The 17,310-nt window shown below is 54.1% G+C and overlaps 1 protein-coding gene across 2 annotated transcripts in view; it reads left to right on the top strand.

The window, feature by feature from the left end:
* Positions 1 to 1,382: 1,382 nt before the first annotated feature.
* Positions 1,383 to 17,310, top strand: part of PLEKHM2 (pleckstrin homology and RUN domain containing M2) — a 35,525-nt gene continuing 19,597 nt past the window's right edge. The window contains exon 1 of one of the 2 annotated variants that reach the window (XM_081085930.1): positions 1,383 to 1,514. In XM_081085930.1, the coding sequence (XP_080942056.1) occupies positions 1,455 to 1,514 (60 nt within the window). In that variant the 5' untranslated portion in view covers positions 1,383 to 1,454. The remainder of the gene's footprint in view (positions 1,515 to 17,310) is intronic. The other variant, XM_081085931.1, reaches the window with a different exon arrangement.

Below are 17,310 nucleotides of genomic sequence, written 5' to 3'. Positions count from 1 at the left end.
TGGGCTGCAGGTGGATCCCTGCCCCAGTCCCCCAGTTGGGGGCACCTGCAGGAGGCCACCTTGATGTGTCTCTCCCTGTGGGACTGATGTCTCCCTCCCTCCCTTCCACTCTTCCTAAAAATCAGTGGGAAAAATATCCTTGGCTGAGGATTAAAAAAAACAATCAACCAATAAATGCATAAATAAGTGGAACAACAAATAGATGTTTCTCTTTCTTTAAAATCAATTAATCAATAAATAAAAATGTAAAAAAAATGAATTATAAGAAAAGGAAGGGGAGAGCGTTGGGGGGAGTCTGCGGGCTGAGTCTTCAGCTGGCGGGACGGATAATGTGAGTGTCTCCGGGGTCCCCAGGGTCTCTGAGCTGATGGGAGTCTCCGGGTCCCCGGGTCAGAGGACTGAGTGGGGTGTCGGGGTGTTGGGTCCCCGGGGTCAGCGGACTGAGTGGGGGGTCGGGGTCCCCAGGTCTGGGCGCTGATGGGAGTCTCTGGGGTCAGTGGACTGAGTGGGGTGTCGGGGTCCCCGGGTCTGGGCGCTGATGGGAGTCTCCGGGGTCAGCGGACTGAGTGGGGTGTCGCGGTGTCGGGGTCCCCGGGTCCGGGCGCTGATGGGAGTCTCCGGGGTCAGTGGACTGAGTGGGGTGTCGCGGTGTCGGGTCCCCGGGGTCAGCGAAGGAGTGGGGTGTCGGGGTGTCGGGGTGCCCGGGTCTGGGCGCTGATGGGAGCCTCCGAGGTCAGTGGACTGAGTGGGGTGTCGCGGTGTCGGGGTGTCGGGTCCCCGGGTCTGGGCGCTGATGGGAGTCTCCGGGGTCAGCGGACTGAGTGGGGTGTCGGGGTCCCCGGGTCTGGGCGCCGATGGGAGTCTCCGGGGTCAGCGGACTGAGTGGGGTGTCGGGGTCCCCGGGTCTGGGCGCTGATGGGAGTCTCCGGGTTCAGCGGACTGAGTGGGGTGTCGGGGTGTCGGGGTGTCGGGGTGCCCGGGTCTGGGCGCTGATGGGAGCCTCCGAGGTCAGTGGACTGAGTGGGGTGTCGGGGTGTCGGGGTGTCGGGTCCCCGGGTCTGGGCGCTGATGGGAGTCTCCGGGGTCAGAGGACTGAATGGGGTGTCGGGGTCCCCGGGTCTGGGCGCCGATGGGAGTCTCCGGGGTCAGAGGATTGAGTGGGGTGTCAGGTCCCCGGTCTGCGCGCTGACGGGAGCCTCCGGGTCCCCGGGTCCCCGGCCCGGACGCGCCCGCCCCCAGGCGCCGCCCCGCTGACATCAGTTCCGCCGCCGCCCGCGGCCTCCTTCCCGCCGGCGCTCGGAGCCCGGGCCGCGGAGCGAGGGGCCGGGAGGCGAGGCCGGGCGGGCGCCGGGCCCGCGGCCGGCACGACGGAGCCCCCGCACGGCCGGCCGCAGCGGTTGGCGGCGGCCCCGGGCCCGCGGCGCGGGAAGCGGCGGCGGCGGGGCGGCGGCGCCATGGAGCCGCGGGAGGTGAAGGACCGGATCCTGGAGAACATCTCGCTGTCGGTGAAGAAGGTGAGCGCGGCCCGGCGCCCGGCCGACCCGTCCGCCCGCCCGCCCCGGGCCGCTCCGGGCCGGGCCCCCACTCGCCCGGTCGGGCCCCCGCCCTGCCCGCCGCCCTGCCCGCCGCCCGCCCGGCCGCCGCGGGGCGCGGGGCGCTCACGTGAGCGCGGCCTCGGGCTATTTTTAAAGGACGGAGTCGAGCTCAGCATCCTCCGCGCTGCCCCCGCCGCCCCGGGCCCCCCCTACCCCCCTCGAGCCGCGGCGAAGCCCTGGGGGACCCCGCGCAGCATCGCCGCGTCCCTGCCCCCGGCCTCCCCCCGCCTCGCACGGCCAAGGGCGGCCCGGGCTCCCGGCGCCGGGGCATCGGCTCCGGTCCCGGGAAGCCTCCCCATCACCGGCAGTTTGGAGGCGCTTCTCGGAGCCTGCGCCCTGGGGTGCATTTGTTGGCGGACCCCCAGGACCCAGCGACACCGCGGACACGCGCTGCGTGAGGCTCCCAGCCCCGGAGACCGTGGGCCCATTTCCAGGTGGAAAGAACACACTCCCGATCGCGGGGCGCGGCTGTCAGCGGGGTCCGCTCCTGGGAAAGGGTCCCGTCCAGAAGGTAGAGTGCGAGTCGGTAAAACCAGGCTAGACGCGACGAGCATTTCAGGATGTCGCCGGATTTTGTTCTTCGACTTGAATTCCTCCATCACCCCTCTCAGTCTCAGAAACTGGGGGGTGCGGGTGGGGTGACTTGGGGTGGAGGGCTCGTCCGAGGATTTTACCACTCCAACACACCAAATGAAGGAAGTTAATTGAGTCAACCGTTATATTTAAATAGCTTTTCCCCATTTAAATGCCTCGAAAGTAGGACCATAGGCAAGCAATTTTACCTTTCGTAAAGGTCCGCGTGGCTTAAAAAGAAGATTGGAAATGCTCTTACTAACATATCCCTCTAAAAAGCACAACTAAAAGTTACATTGCAGGCATCCAACCAAAGTTTTATTTCTCTCCCCCCCCCCCCCCCCCCGCTCCCCCCCCCCCCACAGCTTTGCTAAGGCGATTGGGGTGTAGGTTTTGCCTACCCAAGGAATGCAGAATGAGCCAAGACTCTGTTAAAAGGCAATACGTCTTTCGCAATGGAAGGGAAAGATTGCTGACTTTACTGATCTGATCTGGGCTGGTTACGGCCTCAGGTAGGCCAGGCCTTGCGTCTTTGGGTTTCCAGGTATCCAGGCGGCGGACAGGGACACGTTGTCATCAGTGTAAACATGGATATTTTTGAAGGCAGAGACACGCTCGGTAAATCAGTGAATTGTGAAGGAGTTGTCAAAGTTCTTATCATTGTATGGGCTGGGACAGGCACGTTTTACTGAGCCGTAATGAGCGCCAGACGATGCAAGTCGCACACGAGAAACCCGGAAACCCATCCCTGGGTGCGTCGCCAGGGAGGGCCTGACTGACTGGCATCCTGGGATCGGGCATGGATTCTGGAGTCTAGCTGCCTGGGTTGAACCCCTGCCCTGCCCGTTAATAACCCTGTAATCTTGGGTAGGTTCCTCCGCCTCACCACACCTCGGTTCGTCCACCTGTAAAGCAGGGATAAAATCAGGGTCGTTTTGGAGAGTTAAGGAGAGGATGTATGTAGAGTGTTCGGCACGATGCTTGACCCGGTCTCAGTGAGTAAGTTGTCTTCGTCTGTTTGGGTGGCTGTAAAACAACATGCACAGTTTGGTCACAGTTCCCCTCCTCCGGGGGAAGACCACTGCTCTCTCCGTGTCCTCACGGGGGAAAGGGGTGTGGGGGCTCTCCAGGGTTTCTTTGGTAAGGCTGCCACCCTCGACCTAGCACCTCCCAAAGGCCCAACTCCTCATCCCACCCCCTTGGGGGTCAGGACTTCAGCCTCTGAACCTGGGGGACACACGTTCAGTCTGTAGCTAAGGGGTCCTTTCTGTGTGTTTGTCATGGAGTTAATAATTCCTTACTTTTATAAGATCTGAAGACGGCTTAGTGCCTCGCCACCTAAAGGTTGTTGTACAACAACCCTCTGGACTTGCCGCCTGCTTCCTTCGTGTGCTGTGTCTCAGAGGACTGTTTTATGATTCTTGCACCATGAGGTGCCTTTGGTTTCCTGAGGATCTGCTTCTCATAGGAATCGGTTGGTTCGGTCGCAGCAAGAGGCGGTGCGGGCTGCGGTCTTGGGGGCAGATCTGCCCAGGAGTACCAGTGTCACTTACACTTGTTATCCAGCCCGTGAGAGTGGCTCCACCTTTTCCTTCCATCCACCGCTAGTGAAATGGTCTCCGGATCCTTGTTGCATAAAGAAAATGAGATGTGGCCCCGCTGCTGTGGCTCATTCTGCAGCGTAAGTGGTTGTCAATCTGTGATCAGGAGGCCACAGTTAGATTCCTGGTCGGGGCACATGCCCAGGTTACAGGCTCCATCCCCAGTGCAGGGCATGCAGGAGGCAGCTGATCAATGATTCTCTTTCATCATTGATGTTTCTATCTCTCTCTCCCTCTCTCTTCCTCTGAAATCAATAAAAATATATAGTTGTTAAAAATTTTAAAAAAGAAAAGAAAATGAGATGTGTATTTCTGCAAAAAAATTTTAAGGATCCATTGTGTATAACTGTGTTGGGAGAGAGTAGTTTAGAACTTTTTATGGAAGTAGAATATACCTACACTCCTATATACCTGGGTGAGTTCTCACAGAGTGGAAACATTCACACACGCAGCACCTAGATCCAGAATCAGAACATAGCCGTCATCCCAGAAGCCCCCCTCCGGTTCCAGGTTCCCCTCCCAGCCGCTTCCCCCCCAGGTGTATACCACCCCTCTCCCCAAGCCTGTTGGTAAGTTCAGCTGTCTTGCCACCTGGATTCTGTGCTGATGAACACACACTGTGACACCAGAGAGGTGAGGCAGCTGTTAGCCACCGGGATCCGAGGGAACCTGTGGGTTCCCGGGGGATTAAAGAGAGAGAAGAGTTTAATAGGGAGCGCAGATCAATGAAAATGGTCACAGTGAAAGTAAGTTCCACGTGTTCTCAAAAGGGAAAGAGTAGCAGAAACATCCCAGGCGCGGATAATAGAGCTTGTGGTTGCTGATTTGTTCATAGCTCAAGAGAAACCTCCGAATCAAAGGCCTTTTGCATCGGCCTGTGGTGCTAACAGAATAGCATCCCCTCCAGGGGGGAAGCTGTGGTGTTGAGGACCGTTATCTGCTGATGCAGGTGCCATGTGAGCGAAGGCTTTGGCTGTGAGAGGCAGCCTCTGTCCCCCCACCCAATCTCCTCGCCCCGACAGCTTGTACATTGGTTGGAGGGAGAATTTCAAAAATCATTACGGCAAGGAGAAGCCTCAGAGGAGGAGCGCTTAACTGAGTCTGACAAATGGGTGGAATTCAGAGAAGGAGAGGAAACTGGCATTCATGATAGAAGGAGCGGCCTAAGTCCCCCCAAGGAAGTGGGGGTGTCCGGGGGACTTCTGAGGACAGCGAGGAGACGGACCGGTGTCCGAGGGCGCGGCTTGCGGGGGCTGGAAAGTGCTCTCCCTGGAAGCTGCCCAGCACAGTGGATACAAACCAGGTGTCAGAGGGCACAGACCTGGTTCTGGGTTTGAATTCTGGGTTTGTCACGGGCCATGCTGACCCCGGCAAATGGACCTCAGTCAGCCTCAGCAGTCACAGCTTGCTCGTGGTATTGTAATGAGAACGAAATTACTGGGACAACACACTGAGCGCATTCAGCAAAAGCCCAGCACATAACGGGGCCTAAATAAAACACAGCTGCCATCTTTACCTGTGAGTGTCTGTGTCAGCTCTGCACGTACTCTCATGCAGTTTTCAGGAAAACTTTTTTTTTTTTTTTAATATATTTTATTGATTTTTCACAGAGAGGAAGGGAGAGAGATAGAAAGTTAGAAACATCGATGAGAGAGAAACATCGATCAGCTGTCTCCTGCACATCTCCCACTGGGGATGTGCCCGCAACCCAGGTACATGCCCTTGACCGGAATCGAACCCGGGACCCTTCAGTCCGCAGGCCGACGCTCTATCCACTGAGCCAAACCGGTTTCGGCTTTTTTTTTTTTAATATATATTTTATTGATATTTTTACAGAGAGGAAGGGAGAGGGATAGAGAGTTAGAAACATCGACGAGAGAGAAACATCGATCAGCTGCCTCCTGCACACTCCCTACTGAGGATGTGCCCTCAACCAAGGTACATGCCCTTTACCGGAATCGAACCCAGGACCCTTCAGTCCGAAGGCCGACACTCTATCCACTGAGCCAAACCGGCCAGGGCCAGGAAAACTCTTTTTAAAAAAAATGTTTTTAATGAATTTAGAGAGAGAGGAAGTGGGGGAGGGGGGTAGGGAGGAGTGAGAGAAACATCAATGTGAGAGTGAAACATTGATCGGTTTCCTTCCCTCTGCACCCTGACTGGAGACCAAACCCACAACCCGGGCACATGCCCTGACCGGGAATTGAACTGGTGACTTTTCAGGGCACAGGACAACGCTCAACCAACTGAGCCACACCAGCTGGGCAGGCAGAGTTGTAACACTACACTTTCCTATTTTTTGCAAGCTCAGGGTCTGTCAAACTTCCTAAAAGCCCAGATGGTAAATATTTTCAGCATATACAGTCGTTGGCGCAACTACTCAGGTCTCCCCTGGTAGAAAGAAAAAAAAAAAAAAAGCAGCCTCAGAGAGCCCAATCATGTCTGCGTTCCAGTAAACCTTCGCTACAGCTCCAGGCAGCAGGCTGGAGTGGGCAGGCCGTCCTTTGTATGTGCACATGTGTGTTCACATGGAGAAGTCCTCGCGGGGGTAGGTTAGGGGTCCCGTTCAGAGACATTGGTGCGACCGGTCCAGTTAACCAAACCTCTGCTGTACCTGTGTGTGAGCACCTTTTGTGAGGTTTGTGGAGTGAATGTGGACACTTGTCAGTCCCATCATATGTCCGTGTATTCAGGTTTTCAAACATATATACATACATACATACATTCAAACATGATCACTTCCATCTGTCCCCACTGTCCTGGGCCCTAGGAGGGAGGGTAGTAGCGAGCGAGGCAGGTAAGATCCCTGGCCTGATGGAGTGGATATTGCAGGAGGAGGAGAAATGAGTAGACAAACTTCTACAAAGATGGTTTCAGCCTGGCCGGCGTGGTTCGGTGGTTGAGCATCAACCTATGAACCAGGAGGTCACCGTTCTATTCCCGTCAGGGCACACGTCAGGTTGCAGGCTCCATGCGGGGCATGTGGGAGGCAGCCGATCAATGATTCTCTCTCATCATTGATTTTTTTTTCTCTCTCTCCCCCCATCCTCTCTGAAATCAATCAAAAAAAATATTTTAAAAAAATGATAGTTTCAGATGGCGACAAGTCTTTAGCAGGAGAATGTGATCAGTAATTGGCCAGGGAGTGTGCTGTGGATGAGTTGTCAGTTAGGCCTGCCTAAGGAGGTGACATTGCATCCAGCAAGGGGCACTGCCTAGGACTAGAGAACGAGTAGCTGTTTTATAAAGCACCCAGAGAGCTCGGAAGTGTAAGAAAGGAAAAGTAAGCAACCCCTGTCCTCCGTCTCCTCAGCCCCAAGTCTGCTCCCTTGGGCAGGGTGCAGAAATGAATTTTGATAAAGTCACGCCCTTCAGGGAATGTTGCTGGGCTGTGGCAACCTTCCCTCGCCCGGGGCAACCAGTGTCCCGCCCAGAGCGAGGTTGTCTGACCAGGCACAGCCTTCCTGGGCCGGGGTTCTCCCCGTCGGTCAGCTGGTGAATGAGCAGCAGCTCTCCCATCTAGCCTGTCAGTGCCGTGTGGGCGGTGGGCTTTTCCCATTCCCATTTTTCCACTCCTTCAGATGCTTAGAACTGCCAGAAATGAACCGTTAGGGCAGCTCATTCCTAGACCAGGCCTGGTAGTCAGATAAATGTGGGAATTATATTGACCATTTGGTTTCAATCAATAGTTTTGTGCTCTCTGGTTTCATGGAAAAACTCTATTTAGAGTTTTAAGAATCTTAAAAAAGTCACTTGGGCAAAGCTCTAAAGAAAAGAATATCTACACACGCTTTTTATAAACTGAAGGCGAAGGGTCGGGCTGCTTCTCCTCGCTTCCTCTTTCCCTGCCTGCGTCCTGACATTGGCAGCAGCTACTTCTCTGCGCCTCTCCTCTCGCTGAACAGAGGCTGTCTAGTGAGGGATGTGAGGGGCCAGAGACCCCCAACCAGGCGGCCCAGGCTTGTGCACCTGACCCCATGGTGACCCCACCCAGGCCTGGTGTTAGATGCCAGGGGAGAAGTGTGAACGGCCCTGCCCATTCCATTTTAAGATGGTTCTCCTTTTACAAAATGCTTCTCTAACATTAGGTTTCTGTTTGAAGCCTGTGACTGTGGTCCTCCCTCTTTCTTTCTTTCTTCCTTTCTTTCTTCCTTTCTTTCTTTCTCTCTTTCTTTCTTTCTTTCTTTCTTTCTTTCTTTCTTTCTTTCTTTCTTTCTCTTTCATATATTTTTATTGATTTCAAAGAGGAAAGGAGAGGGAGAGATAGAAACATCAATGGTGAGAGAGAATCTGATCGGCTGCCTCCTGCATGCCTCTACTGGGGATTGAGCCCACAACATGAGCATGTACCCTTGACCAGAATCGAACCCAGGACCCTTTAGTCTGCAGGCCGACGCTCTACCCACTGAGCCAAATAGGCTAGGGCAGTCCTCCCTCTTTCTCTGTTGCCTGGCTCTAGCGTGAGGCCCATCCAGATGATTGGAGGCTTGGCAGAAACTCACCTGCACTTGGGGTTGGACATAGACAGGTGGCCCCTGTCAGTCGGGGTGGGCTACAGCTGTCTCTCTGTAGTCACAGTTACCACTCGGAGTTTCAGGTGGAGCAGTGGCGAGTCCCACAGCCTCCCCCACCCCCCCACCTCCACCCCAAAAAAGCCCAAACTCATCCAGGTGGAGCCCATCCTATATAATAAAAGCCTAATATGCTAAGTGTCTGATTGACCTGTCGGCTGTTCAACCAATCAAAGTGTAATATGCTAATGATATGCTAAGGCCGCTCAACTGCTCGCTATGACTTGCACTGACCACCAGGGGGCAGATGCTCCAACCAGTAGGTTAGCTTGCTGCTGGGGTCTGGCCAATTGGGACTGAGCAACGCCCTGGAGCTCCTCCTGGGATCCTTCCCTAGCTGGCCAACCTCCCATGTCCCTCCCCAGTCCCGATTGTGCACCGGTGTGGTCCCTTGGCCTGGCCAGTGCCCTCTCACAATCTGAGACCCCCTCGGGGGATGTTGGAGAGCTGGTTTCGGCCCCATCCCACAGGCCAGGCTAAGGGACCCCACTGGTGCACAAATTCGTGCCCCGGGCCTCTAGTTATGAAAATAAATTCCCAGCAAAATTGAAAATCTGTTGCTGGTGGAAAAAATGTTAGGCCTGGAAACTAATGTTGAGTAAGGGGTGGAGTGGCGAAGTCATGTTTTTATGTGGAAAGAAAGGAGCTGGTATGGGAGTGAGCACTGTGGGAAGAAGGAGGTTGGCATTTGTACTCACTGTGGGCTCCTGGGTGGGTCATTCCTCCCCCTCGAGTCTTTGTTGCTCATCCCAGGCCTGAGGATGTTCCAGCTTGGCAGTAGAATGGTGCCATTGAAGCTGGCGGTGCCCTTACGTCTGAGGAAGGCAGTGGGTCTCTGCTCCCTTTGGATAAAAAGCTCTCCTGGTGGCCTCACTGCTGCCAAAGCCGGTGTCTCGCTTTGGGACCTGGAGCCCCAAGTGCAAGGTGGAGTGACCACCGCTGGGCCCAGGGCTCTCCTCCTTGGTTTGGGTGGACTTTCCTTCCCAGCCCCATTCTCCTCCAGCGGCTGCACACTCCTGGTGCGAGTGACCTAGAACGTCCTAGAACGTCCTAGAACTGTGTGAGTGGCGAGTAAGGACAGGTTCTGGGTGAGTCCATTTGGCTGGAGCCGGAAGGTCAGGTCATCGATCTCTCAGTTGTTATAACCGCCTGGGGTCCTGGAGCCTGCTCTCTCTCCCTGGCCAAGTGGCTGGCCCGGCCACACGGACGTTCTCCCCGTGTGATGTCTTTGTAATTTATCTTTTTTCCCTGTTGCTTTGAAGTGTTGACAACATTGTAGAAATACACAAGGAAGAAAGTGTTCGTTTCCTATAATCTCCCTTCCTCCCTGGGTCATTGTAGTTGGAACTAAGAGATTCTGAGAAACCCAGTAATGTTTGAGAACAAGGAAGAGACTATTGTAGAGTTGAAATCCACAAAAACCTCAAATCTTAATTTTTGTAAGTTGTCAACCTCCATTTACACTTTCACCCTACGTTCTTTATTTTTGGTCTTAAACTACGGAGGCATGAAATGTCCAAACACACTGAGGGGGCCGGGGAGGGGGCGGTAATAATGCCAGAGCATCCTTCACTTTAACTTGCTGCTTGCGCACCTGCTGCTCATACCCATGTCCTCCATCAGGCTCACAGCACACGTCCCGAGGAGTCATGATCCCTGTTTGATACTGAGGGAGAGGAGCTTCGGAGCAATAACCTGCCCAAGACCATGGCTTCATGAGGGGCAGAGCTGGGCTCGAACCATGGTTCTGGCTCATCCCTTTCCGTTTCTCTGACCCTTTTCCATCTCCATAACGTTTGTCTTGAAATTATAACCGTAGGCCAGTCTTATAGGTAGTCCTCCATACTCATTGAACAGATATTTTGTTGAGTGATTGCGCTGTGCTGAGCTCTCTTCTAGTCCCTGGAATCATCAGCGAACAGAACCCACCACGTCCCTGCCCCCTTGGCACTTACTCTCTGGAAGGAGATACCGACCTTAAACAGATCACAATGTCTTGGGCGTAAACCCCGGGCCCTCCTCGTGTCCTGTAACCACCATGATGGCCTGGTAACCCGTGGGGTTTTCCTTGTGCCTCCTAACTCTGTGTTTACATTTTCAACCTCTGAAGTCTCGGACTGCATTGCACAGGCCAGGGTCCCCGTGTCCACGGGGCAGCTCTGACCACTCCCATCTAATCTTGTGATTTAGACAGAGACTGGGTGGCCATTTTCCTGAGCAGCAGAGTGGTTGCTGGGTGGGGAAGCACGCATACGATCATGCAGTAGATGCAGCAGGGGAAGGGGGAAGTGAGAGATGAACACAGAACCAGTGAAGGATCCAGGCTTCGAAAGACTGATTAAAATGAGGCTTTGGGAACCCCCCCCCAAAAAAAAATGCCAAGAGTGCACAACGTGGAGCGCTCAGAAAGCGCGCGCAGGGTTTCTGCCAGCCCCTGCTTCCACCCCAGCGGCAGAAGCACGGGTGGGACCGGAATAGAGCCGTGCATGCGTGTTCTTTCAGGCCTTGGGTTGGCCTCTGGCCCCTGGTGTTTGCCTCTGGGCAGAGCCCCTGCCGTTCCCTCCCCACTCTGAAGGGAGTCCTGCTTCCTCCACAAGAGGTCAAGGCCCTTGCGGAGTTCAGAGGCAGAGCAATCCTAGAACCTGCGGCTGGGCATGCCCCTTCTGGGAAGGAGAAGCACTTGTCTGCTTTTGGACTCCACGTTCTGTCACAGGACCCAAGAGATCTGTGCCCAGCCAGCCAGCCCCCTTCTGCTGTCGCTGTTCCGGCGCCCAGAGGAAGCTTAGAAGAACGAAATCCAAGTACCTGCTTTTCTCGGCCTTTCCCCTGCATGTCTTTCAGCAGAGCTGCCAATAAAAGAGGGCCCGCCAGCTGCCAGCCAAAGGCTTATGCGCAGTGACCGGGGAGGCGGGAAAGAAAGCTGGACACGGGGGTATGAGTGGCGAAGGAATGGTTACGAAGCATTGATTTCACCCGACTTGCTTAAAGAACAAAGCGGGCCCCTGGTAAACAACAGCACATGCTTCGTGACGACCCCACGTGTGGGGTGCCAGCCAGCCCCAGGATGTCGCCCAGCCTGGGCATGAGTCCATCCTGGGCAGGGGCATTGGCCGAAGGGCAGTGTTTTTCATGACCAGGACCTCTGATTGGCTCTCGTGCAGGGGTGGTTTCTGAGATTTCTAGTTCTATAATCTACTGTCATTGATTGTCTCTGGGCGTGAAATATCTTCCAGGCTAATATGGGGTGGGATCTCAGGGATCTTAAAATTAGGACAGTAAGTCAGGAGCGCTGTGGTTGCCTGGGTTGGTGGGGCAGTGGGCACCCAGCAGGCAAAGCCTCTGACACTCTCACGTTGTCTAGGAAGAAAGCGATTAGGACACTGGCATTTTACAGATCCCTGGGAATGGCCCACGGGCCCACTGCTCTGCCCGCCTCAGGAAGGTGTGGGATGAGCACTCTGCACATGGTTCCAGCAGGTGCCCTGGCCTTCGCTTCATCCCCAGGTGGGCTGGAAGCAGGGGAGCTCCCTCTGTGGCGTCTGCGCACACCTGGCCAAGACTGCAGTGAAACAGAAGGACCCAGGGGCCAAGCCAGGAGCTGTGAGAAGCCTTTTCACCTCCCTGGGCCCCAGTCTCCCTGCCTGCAAAATGCGGGTCTGGCTAAGCCCATGATGGCGAACCTATGACACGCAAACTCATTTTTTTGGTTGATTTTTCTTTATTAAATGGCATTTAAATATATAAAATAAATATCAAAAATATAAGTCTTTGTTTTACTATGGTTGCAAATACCAAAAATTTCTATATGTGACACGGCACCAGAGTTAAGTTAGGGTTTTTCAAAATGCTGACATGCTGAGCTCAAAAGGTTCGCCATCACTGGGCTAAGCGATTCTCCGGTTTTCAGCACTTTGAGAAGTCAGAGTTCCATTCACTGATAGCCTGTCTCTGCTCACACCCCTGTGGCTCAGGGCATTCTCACTGAATGAGTTTCCTCCCGGAAACTCCGCTTAGCAACTCAGTGGTTTCTACGGGCTCTTCTGCTCTTAGATGCTGAAATTCTTCAGCCCGGCCAGCACCCGGCCTTGTCTTAGGTTCCAGTGGAGAATCTTCACAGAAACGCTGTTGGCATTGGCCTTCTAGCCCTCAGATCGTGGAAAAGAGGTGCTATTGCTCTTAGAAGCTTTGCTGGGAGACGCCAGCCTGCCCGCCTTATTTGTTTATGTATTTGTTCACTTGTGTCCGTTGATGTGGTGGCCACCTGAAGGGGACATTGGGGAGCTCCAGCCACACCAACCCTCCGGCCGCTGCCACTGACGTGGGTGGGCCCTCTTAGGGTCCTGCTCCCTGAGGGAGTCCAGGCATCAAGGTTTGGGGACATGCCAACTGGAAAGGTACTCAGTAGTATCACACGCAGTCGCCACAGTCTGAATAGAATCCCAAAGGCAAGGCAGGCGGTGCCTTTCCCACAGGCCCGTCCCTGGCTGGCCGTGCACCCGCAGCAGCATCCCGTGGAGGCAGCCTCGGGGATTGGGTGGCCTAGAGCAAGCATGTCAAACTCACAGCCGCATGTCTTGTTTATTTGGCCCATGTTAGCCTTTGAGTTTGACATGCTTGGCCTAGAGCAGTGATGGCGAACCTATGACACGCGTGTCAGAGGTGACATGCGAACTCATTTTTTTGGTTGATTTTTCTTTGTTAAATGGCATTTAAATATATAAAATAAATATCAAAAATATAAGTCTTTGTTTTACTATGGTTGCAAATACCAAAAATTTCTATATGTGACATGGCACCAGAGTTAAGTTAGGGTTTTTCAAAATGCTGACACGCCGAGCTCAAAAGGTTCGCCATCACTGGCCTAGAGGGTCCTGCAGCTCAGGGTGGCTCTGCGTTTGAGCTGAGCTCATGTAACAGGGCCATCATGGATTTAATTTTTAATAGCGCTGACTTCCATCCCGGCCGGTATGGCTCAGTGGTTGAGCATCGACCTATGGACCAAGAGATCATAGTTCGATTCCCAATCAGGGCACATGCCCAGCTGCGGTGGAAATCCAACAGCAAAAAAAAAAATGAAGGAAGCATGGGCTCCATCCAGGTAGGGGCCATGCAGGAGGCAGCTGATCAATAATTCTCTCTCATCACTTATGTTTCTTTCTTTTCTTTCTTTTTTTTAATATTTTTTATTGATCTCAGAGAAGAAGGGAGAGGGAGAGAGAGAGATAGAAATATCAACGATGAGAGATGAGAGAGAATCATTGATTGGCTGCCTCCTGGGTCATAGGTCAACGCTCAACCACTGAGCCACATCGGCTGGGCTTCTTTCTTTTTTTAAAAAATATTTTTATTGATTTCAGAGAGGAAGGGAGAGGGAGAGAGAGAGATAGAAACATCAGTGATAAGAGAGAATCATTGATCGGCTGCCTCCTGCATGCTCCGCGCTGGGGATGGAGCCCACAAACAGGCATGTGCCCTGATTGGGAATCGAACCGTGACCTCCTGGTTCATAGGTCGATGCTCAACCACTGAGCCACGCCGGCTGGGCCATTTATGTTTCTATCTCTTCCTCCTCCTTCCTCTCTGAAATCAATTAAATGTGTGTGTTTCTTTTTTTTTTAAAGAGCTGATTTCCGGTCAGGTGGCAGCTCACCCTTCCTTCATTTGGGGTCTTTTCTGCTTTTGGATTTCCACCTCCTAGGCTTGGCCTGCTGCAGCTGTTCTAAACTGCCTGTTGTTTAAATACATCCGATGGCATGGAGCCGCTAGGGAGGCTCTGTTCCCTGGCGATGCCTCCCGGCAGCACCCAGCGGTCCGAGCCCTCTGGGTACTGAGCTGCGGTGGAGGAGGCCCAGCACTGGCCGCACGGTGGTCGGCCGTCCGGACAGGCGCCTTTGCAGCCCCGTGTCTCGTCTCTCCAGCCCTGTGTGCAGACGCTCCCGGCGCTGGGGCGGGGCTTTCCCTCCTGTTCCGCGAATGTGCGTGGGCGCCCCACAGTGCAGCTGAGTAGGTAGCAGAGTTAGATTCCAGGCCTCCCATCTGGAATCTTACTGGGAAGCCCCACAGCCTCTGCAGTCTCAGCCGAGAGGGAGGAAGAAAGTAGGGCACCTGTAGTGTCTTATTTTCATGTGGCCACTTCCACTCCGTCACCGCTGCCTTGGGTTATCTATTAGGGACGAACTCTGGAAGGATTTCTTAGTACCAGCCTAGGACTAGGAATTGATTTGTGGTTGTGTGTCTGTAAGAGACAGGAGGACCTAGAGGGCCAGGCGGTGGCAGCTCAGAGCACAGAGTGGGACTCGCCCTGATTAACATGCTCTGAGTCAGGCATTTCTGGCTGGCTGGAGCTGTCACCCACATTTCCCCGCAGCCACGGCGTCTGGCACAGTCATGCCGGGCAGGGAGCACCATCCTCCTGGCTCCGAGAGTCGGGTGGGCTGGGCCAGCTCCCCGCCTGGTGCCCCAGCGCACCCAGAGCATCAGAGCGGGGAGAGAGGAGCAGCTGGGCCAGCCCAGGGTGTGGTCTGAGAACAGGCCTGAGTTAGGGGAACCACAGCTCTTTTCTTGTTATTACTTTGTCTTAATCCTTTTCATCCTCAGCTGACCTTGCTTATTTTTATTTATTTTTTAAGTATATTTCTAATGATTTCAGAGAGGAAGGGAGAGAGAACCATCAATGATGAGAATCATTGATCGGCTGCCTCCTGCACGCTCCCTACTGGGGATCGAGCCTGCAACCCGGGCATGTGCCCTTGACTGGAATGGAACCTGGGACCCTTTAGTCCGCAGGCTAATGCTCTATCCACTGAGCCAAACCAGCTAGGGCTGACCTTGCGTATTTTTAGATACTCCTCCGTATTTTTAGATACTCCTCCGCTGAGAGCTTTTTCATGCTCCCACCACCACTCAGAGCAGGGCCCTCCCCCCCCCCCAATCTGGGCTCGCATTGGGGCCATCCTGTCTTTCCCTCCCAAGGACTTGACTTTTTCACTTTCACTCCACCCCCATTTTCTTGCCATCTTTTCGGCCAAACTGCTCAGAGGGTCCTCTCCTTCCTTCCCCCATTCTTCCTCTCTGCCCCGCTCTCCTAACCAAAAAGGCAACACTTCATAATTCACAGAAGTCCACGGGCAGCTCTTCTCATCTCACGACTGTCTTGTGTCTGCGGAAACCCCTCCCTTCGCTGTTTTGAAGCAGAGGCACCCATCACATCGTCAGTAAACGCTGCTCAAAGATGAGGGGCTTTCCTCACCTAAGCCAGCGCCACAGTCACACCTTTAGAATTTTAATGCTAATCCTTCCTCGGTGCCATCAAATATCTGCGAAGTTTTCAAGTTCCAATGGCCTCATGGATCTCACTTTAAAAATGCCTCCTGTGCTGGAAGCAGGATCCGAGTAAGCCCCGTCCCTTCTCGGCAGCCCCCCAGGCTCTCGCCCCTCCCCCTGCGCTCACGTTGCTCTCGCAGAGGTTCCCAGGCCCCCCTTTGTCACTTCCCTCTGTGACCTCCCTTTCTGTGGGAGTGTGTCCCGACGGACTGCTCGTCCCCCCCTTTGGGAACCTCCTTCACGTGTAAAGGCCGGCAGTAAACAGGTGAGTTCCTCAGGCCATACAGCACCCGCTGCCTCTGCTCCCCTCCCCGCATGGCACATGGCACGAGAGCAGCTGAAGAAAATACAGAACCAGTGGGCGTGGCTGTGTGCCAATAAAACTTTATTTACAAGCATAGGAGTGGACCCACTGGCCACAGTTCGCCGACCCCTGCTCTGAAATTCTCTGGACGGAAGGAAACACTCAGAACTCCTTGGCAGTCTGAGCGGCGGGATGGGCTTCTTCCCAGAAGGGGGGAGCTGCTCCCCGGGCCACTGCGGCTTGCGTTAGCCAAACCACACACACCCGCCCTGGGACCCTGGTGAGAGGCCCTCGTGTGGCAAGAGGAGGGAAGGGGCAATGGGAAAGCTGTCTTTTAAAAAATACATATGTATTTTGAATGGGTTTCAGAGGGGAAGGGAGAGGGGGAGAGAGAGACAGAAACATCAATGATGAGAGAGAATAATCGATCGGCTGCCTCCTGCACACCCCACACTGGGGATCGAGCCCGCAACCTGGGCATGCGCCCCGACCGGGAATCGAACTTCGACCTCCTGGTTCATAGGTCGATGCTCAACCGCTGAGCCACACCGGCGGGGCCAAGTGTCTTCTTAAAGATGCCGCGCTGGCTGTTCCCCTTGTTCCATCTTCCAAGAAGCAGAGCTGAGGACACAGAGCTCGTCCGCCGTGGCGCTTTTTAGTTCCTGCGACTGTACGAGAGGGGACTGCCTCTCTTGGCTTCTCCTACCGCATATTAGAGCAGACTCTAACATTTTATATATATTATTCATTTAGGGGGGTCTTGAACCCAGCACAGGTGAAAACAATTTAAAATCAGGCTCTGCCACTTACTAGCTCTGTGACCTGTTTTATGGGGGTGCTGCGATGACTACAGTAAATAGTCTTTGTAACGTGAGTCATCATTGCTGCTACATTTAGGAAGGGTTTGCAAGGTGTCATGCACTTGCTATGACATAGGGAGTATCTGAACCCTCACAGCAACCTAGGGGAGGGTCCTGTTCCTAAGCCCATGTTACAGGTGAGGGAACCGAGTTTGGAGAGGTTAGCTAACTTGCCCACGGTCACAGTGAGTGAGTAGCAGAGCCCACATTCAAATCCAAGTTGTCCGACCCCGGAATCCACGCTCTTAACCATCTGCCTCCTTCTTAGTGCATCTAATAAGCGCTCAGTAAGTGATGGTTGTAATTCCAGCCGGTGTCAGCTCTGCCAGGAGGCGGTGTGTGTGGCCGCAGAGTAATTTGGAAGAGAGGTGGTCATTGTGCTTCCAGGCGGAGTTGTGTTCATTCTGCTCATTCCATTCCTCCTGTTGCTCAGGAGCCCTCATGCATTCCGTCTTGCTCTCCTCCCCCTCCTTGCTTTTCCAG

Source organism: Myotis nattereri (assembly GCF_964212035.1).
Source record: "Myotis nattereri genome assembly, chromosome: 3".
NCBI lineage: Eukaryota > Metazoa > Chordata > Mammalia > Chiroptera > Vespertilionidae > Myotis > Myotis nattereri.
Note: the sequence above shows the minus strand (reverse complement) of the source record. Positions and strands in the feature narration are given on the sequence as shown.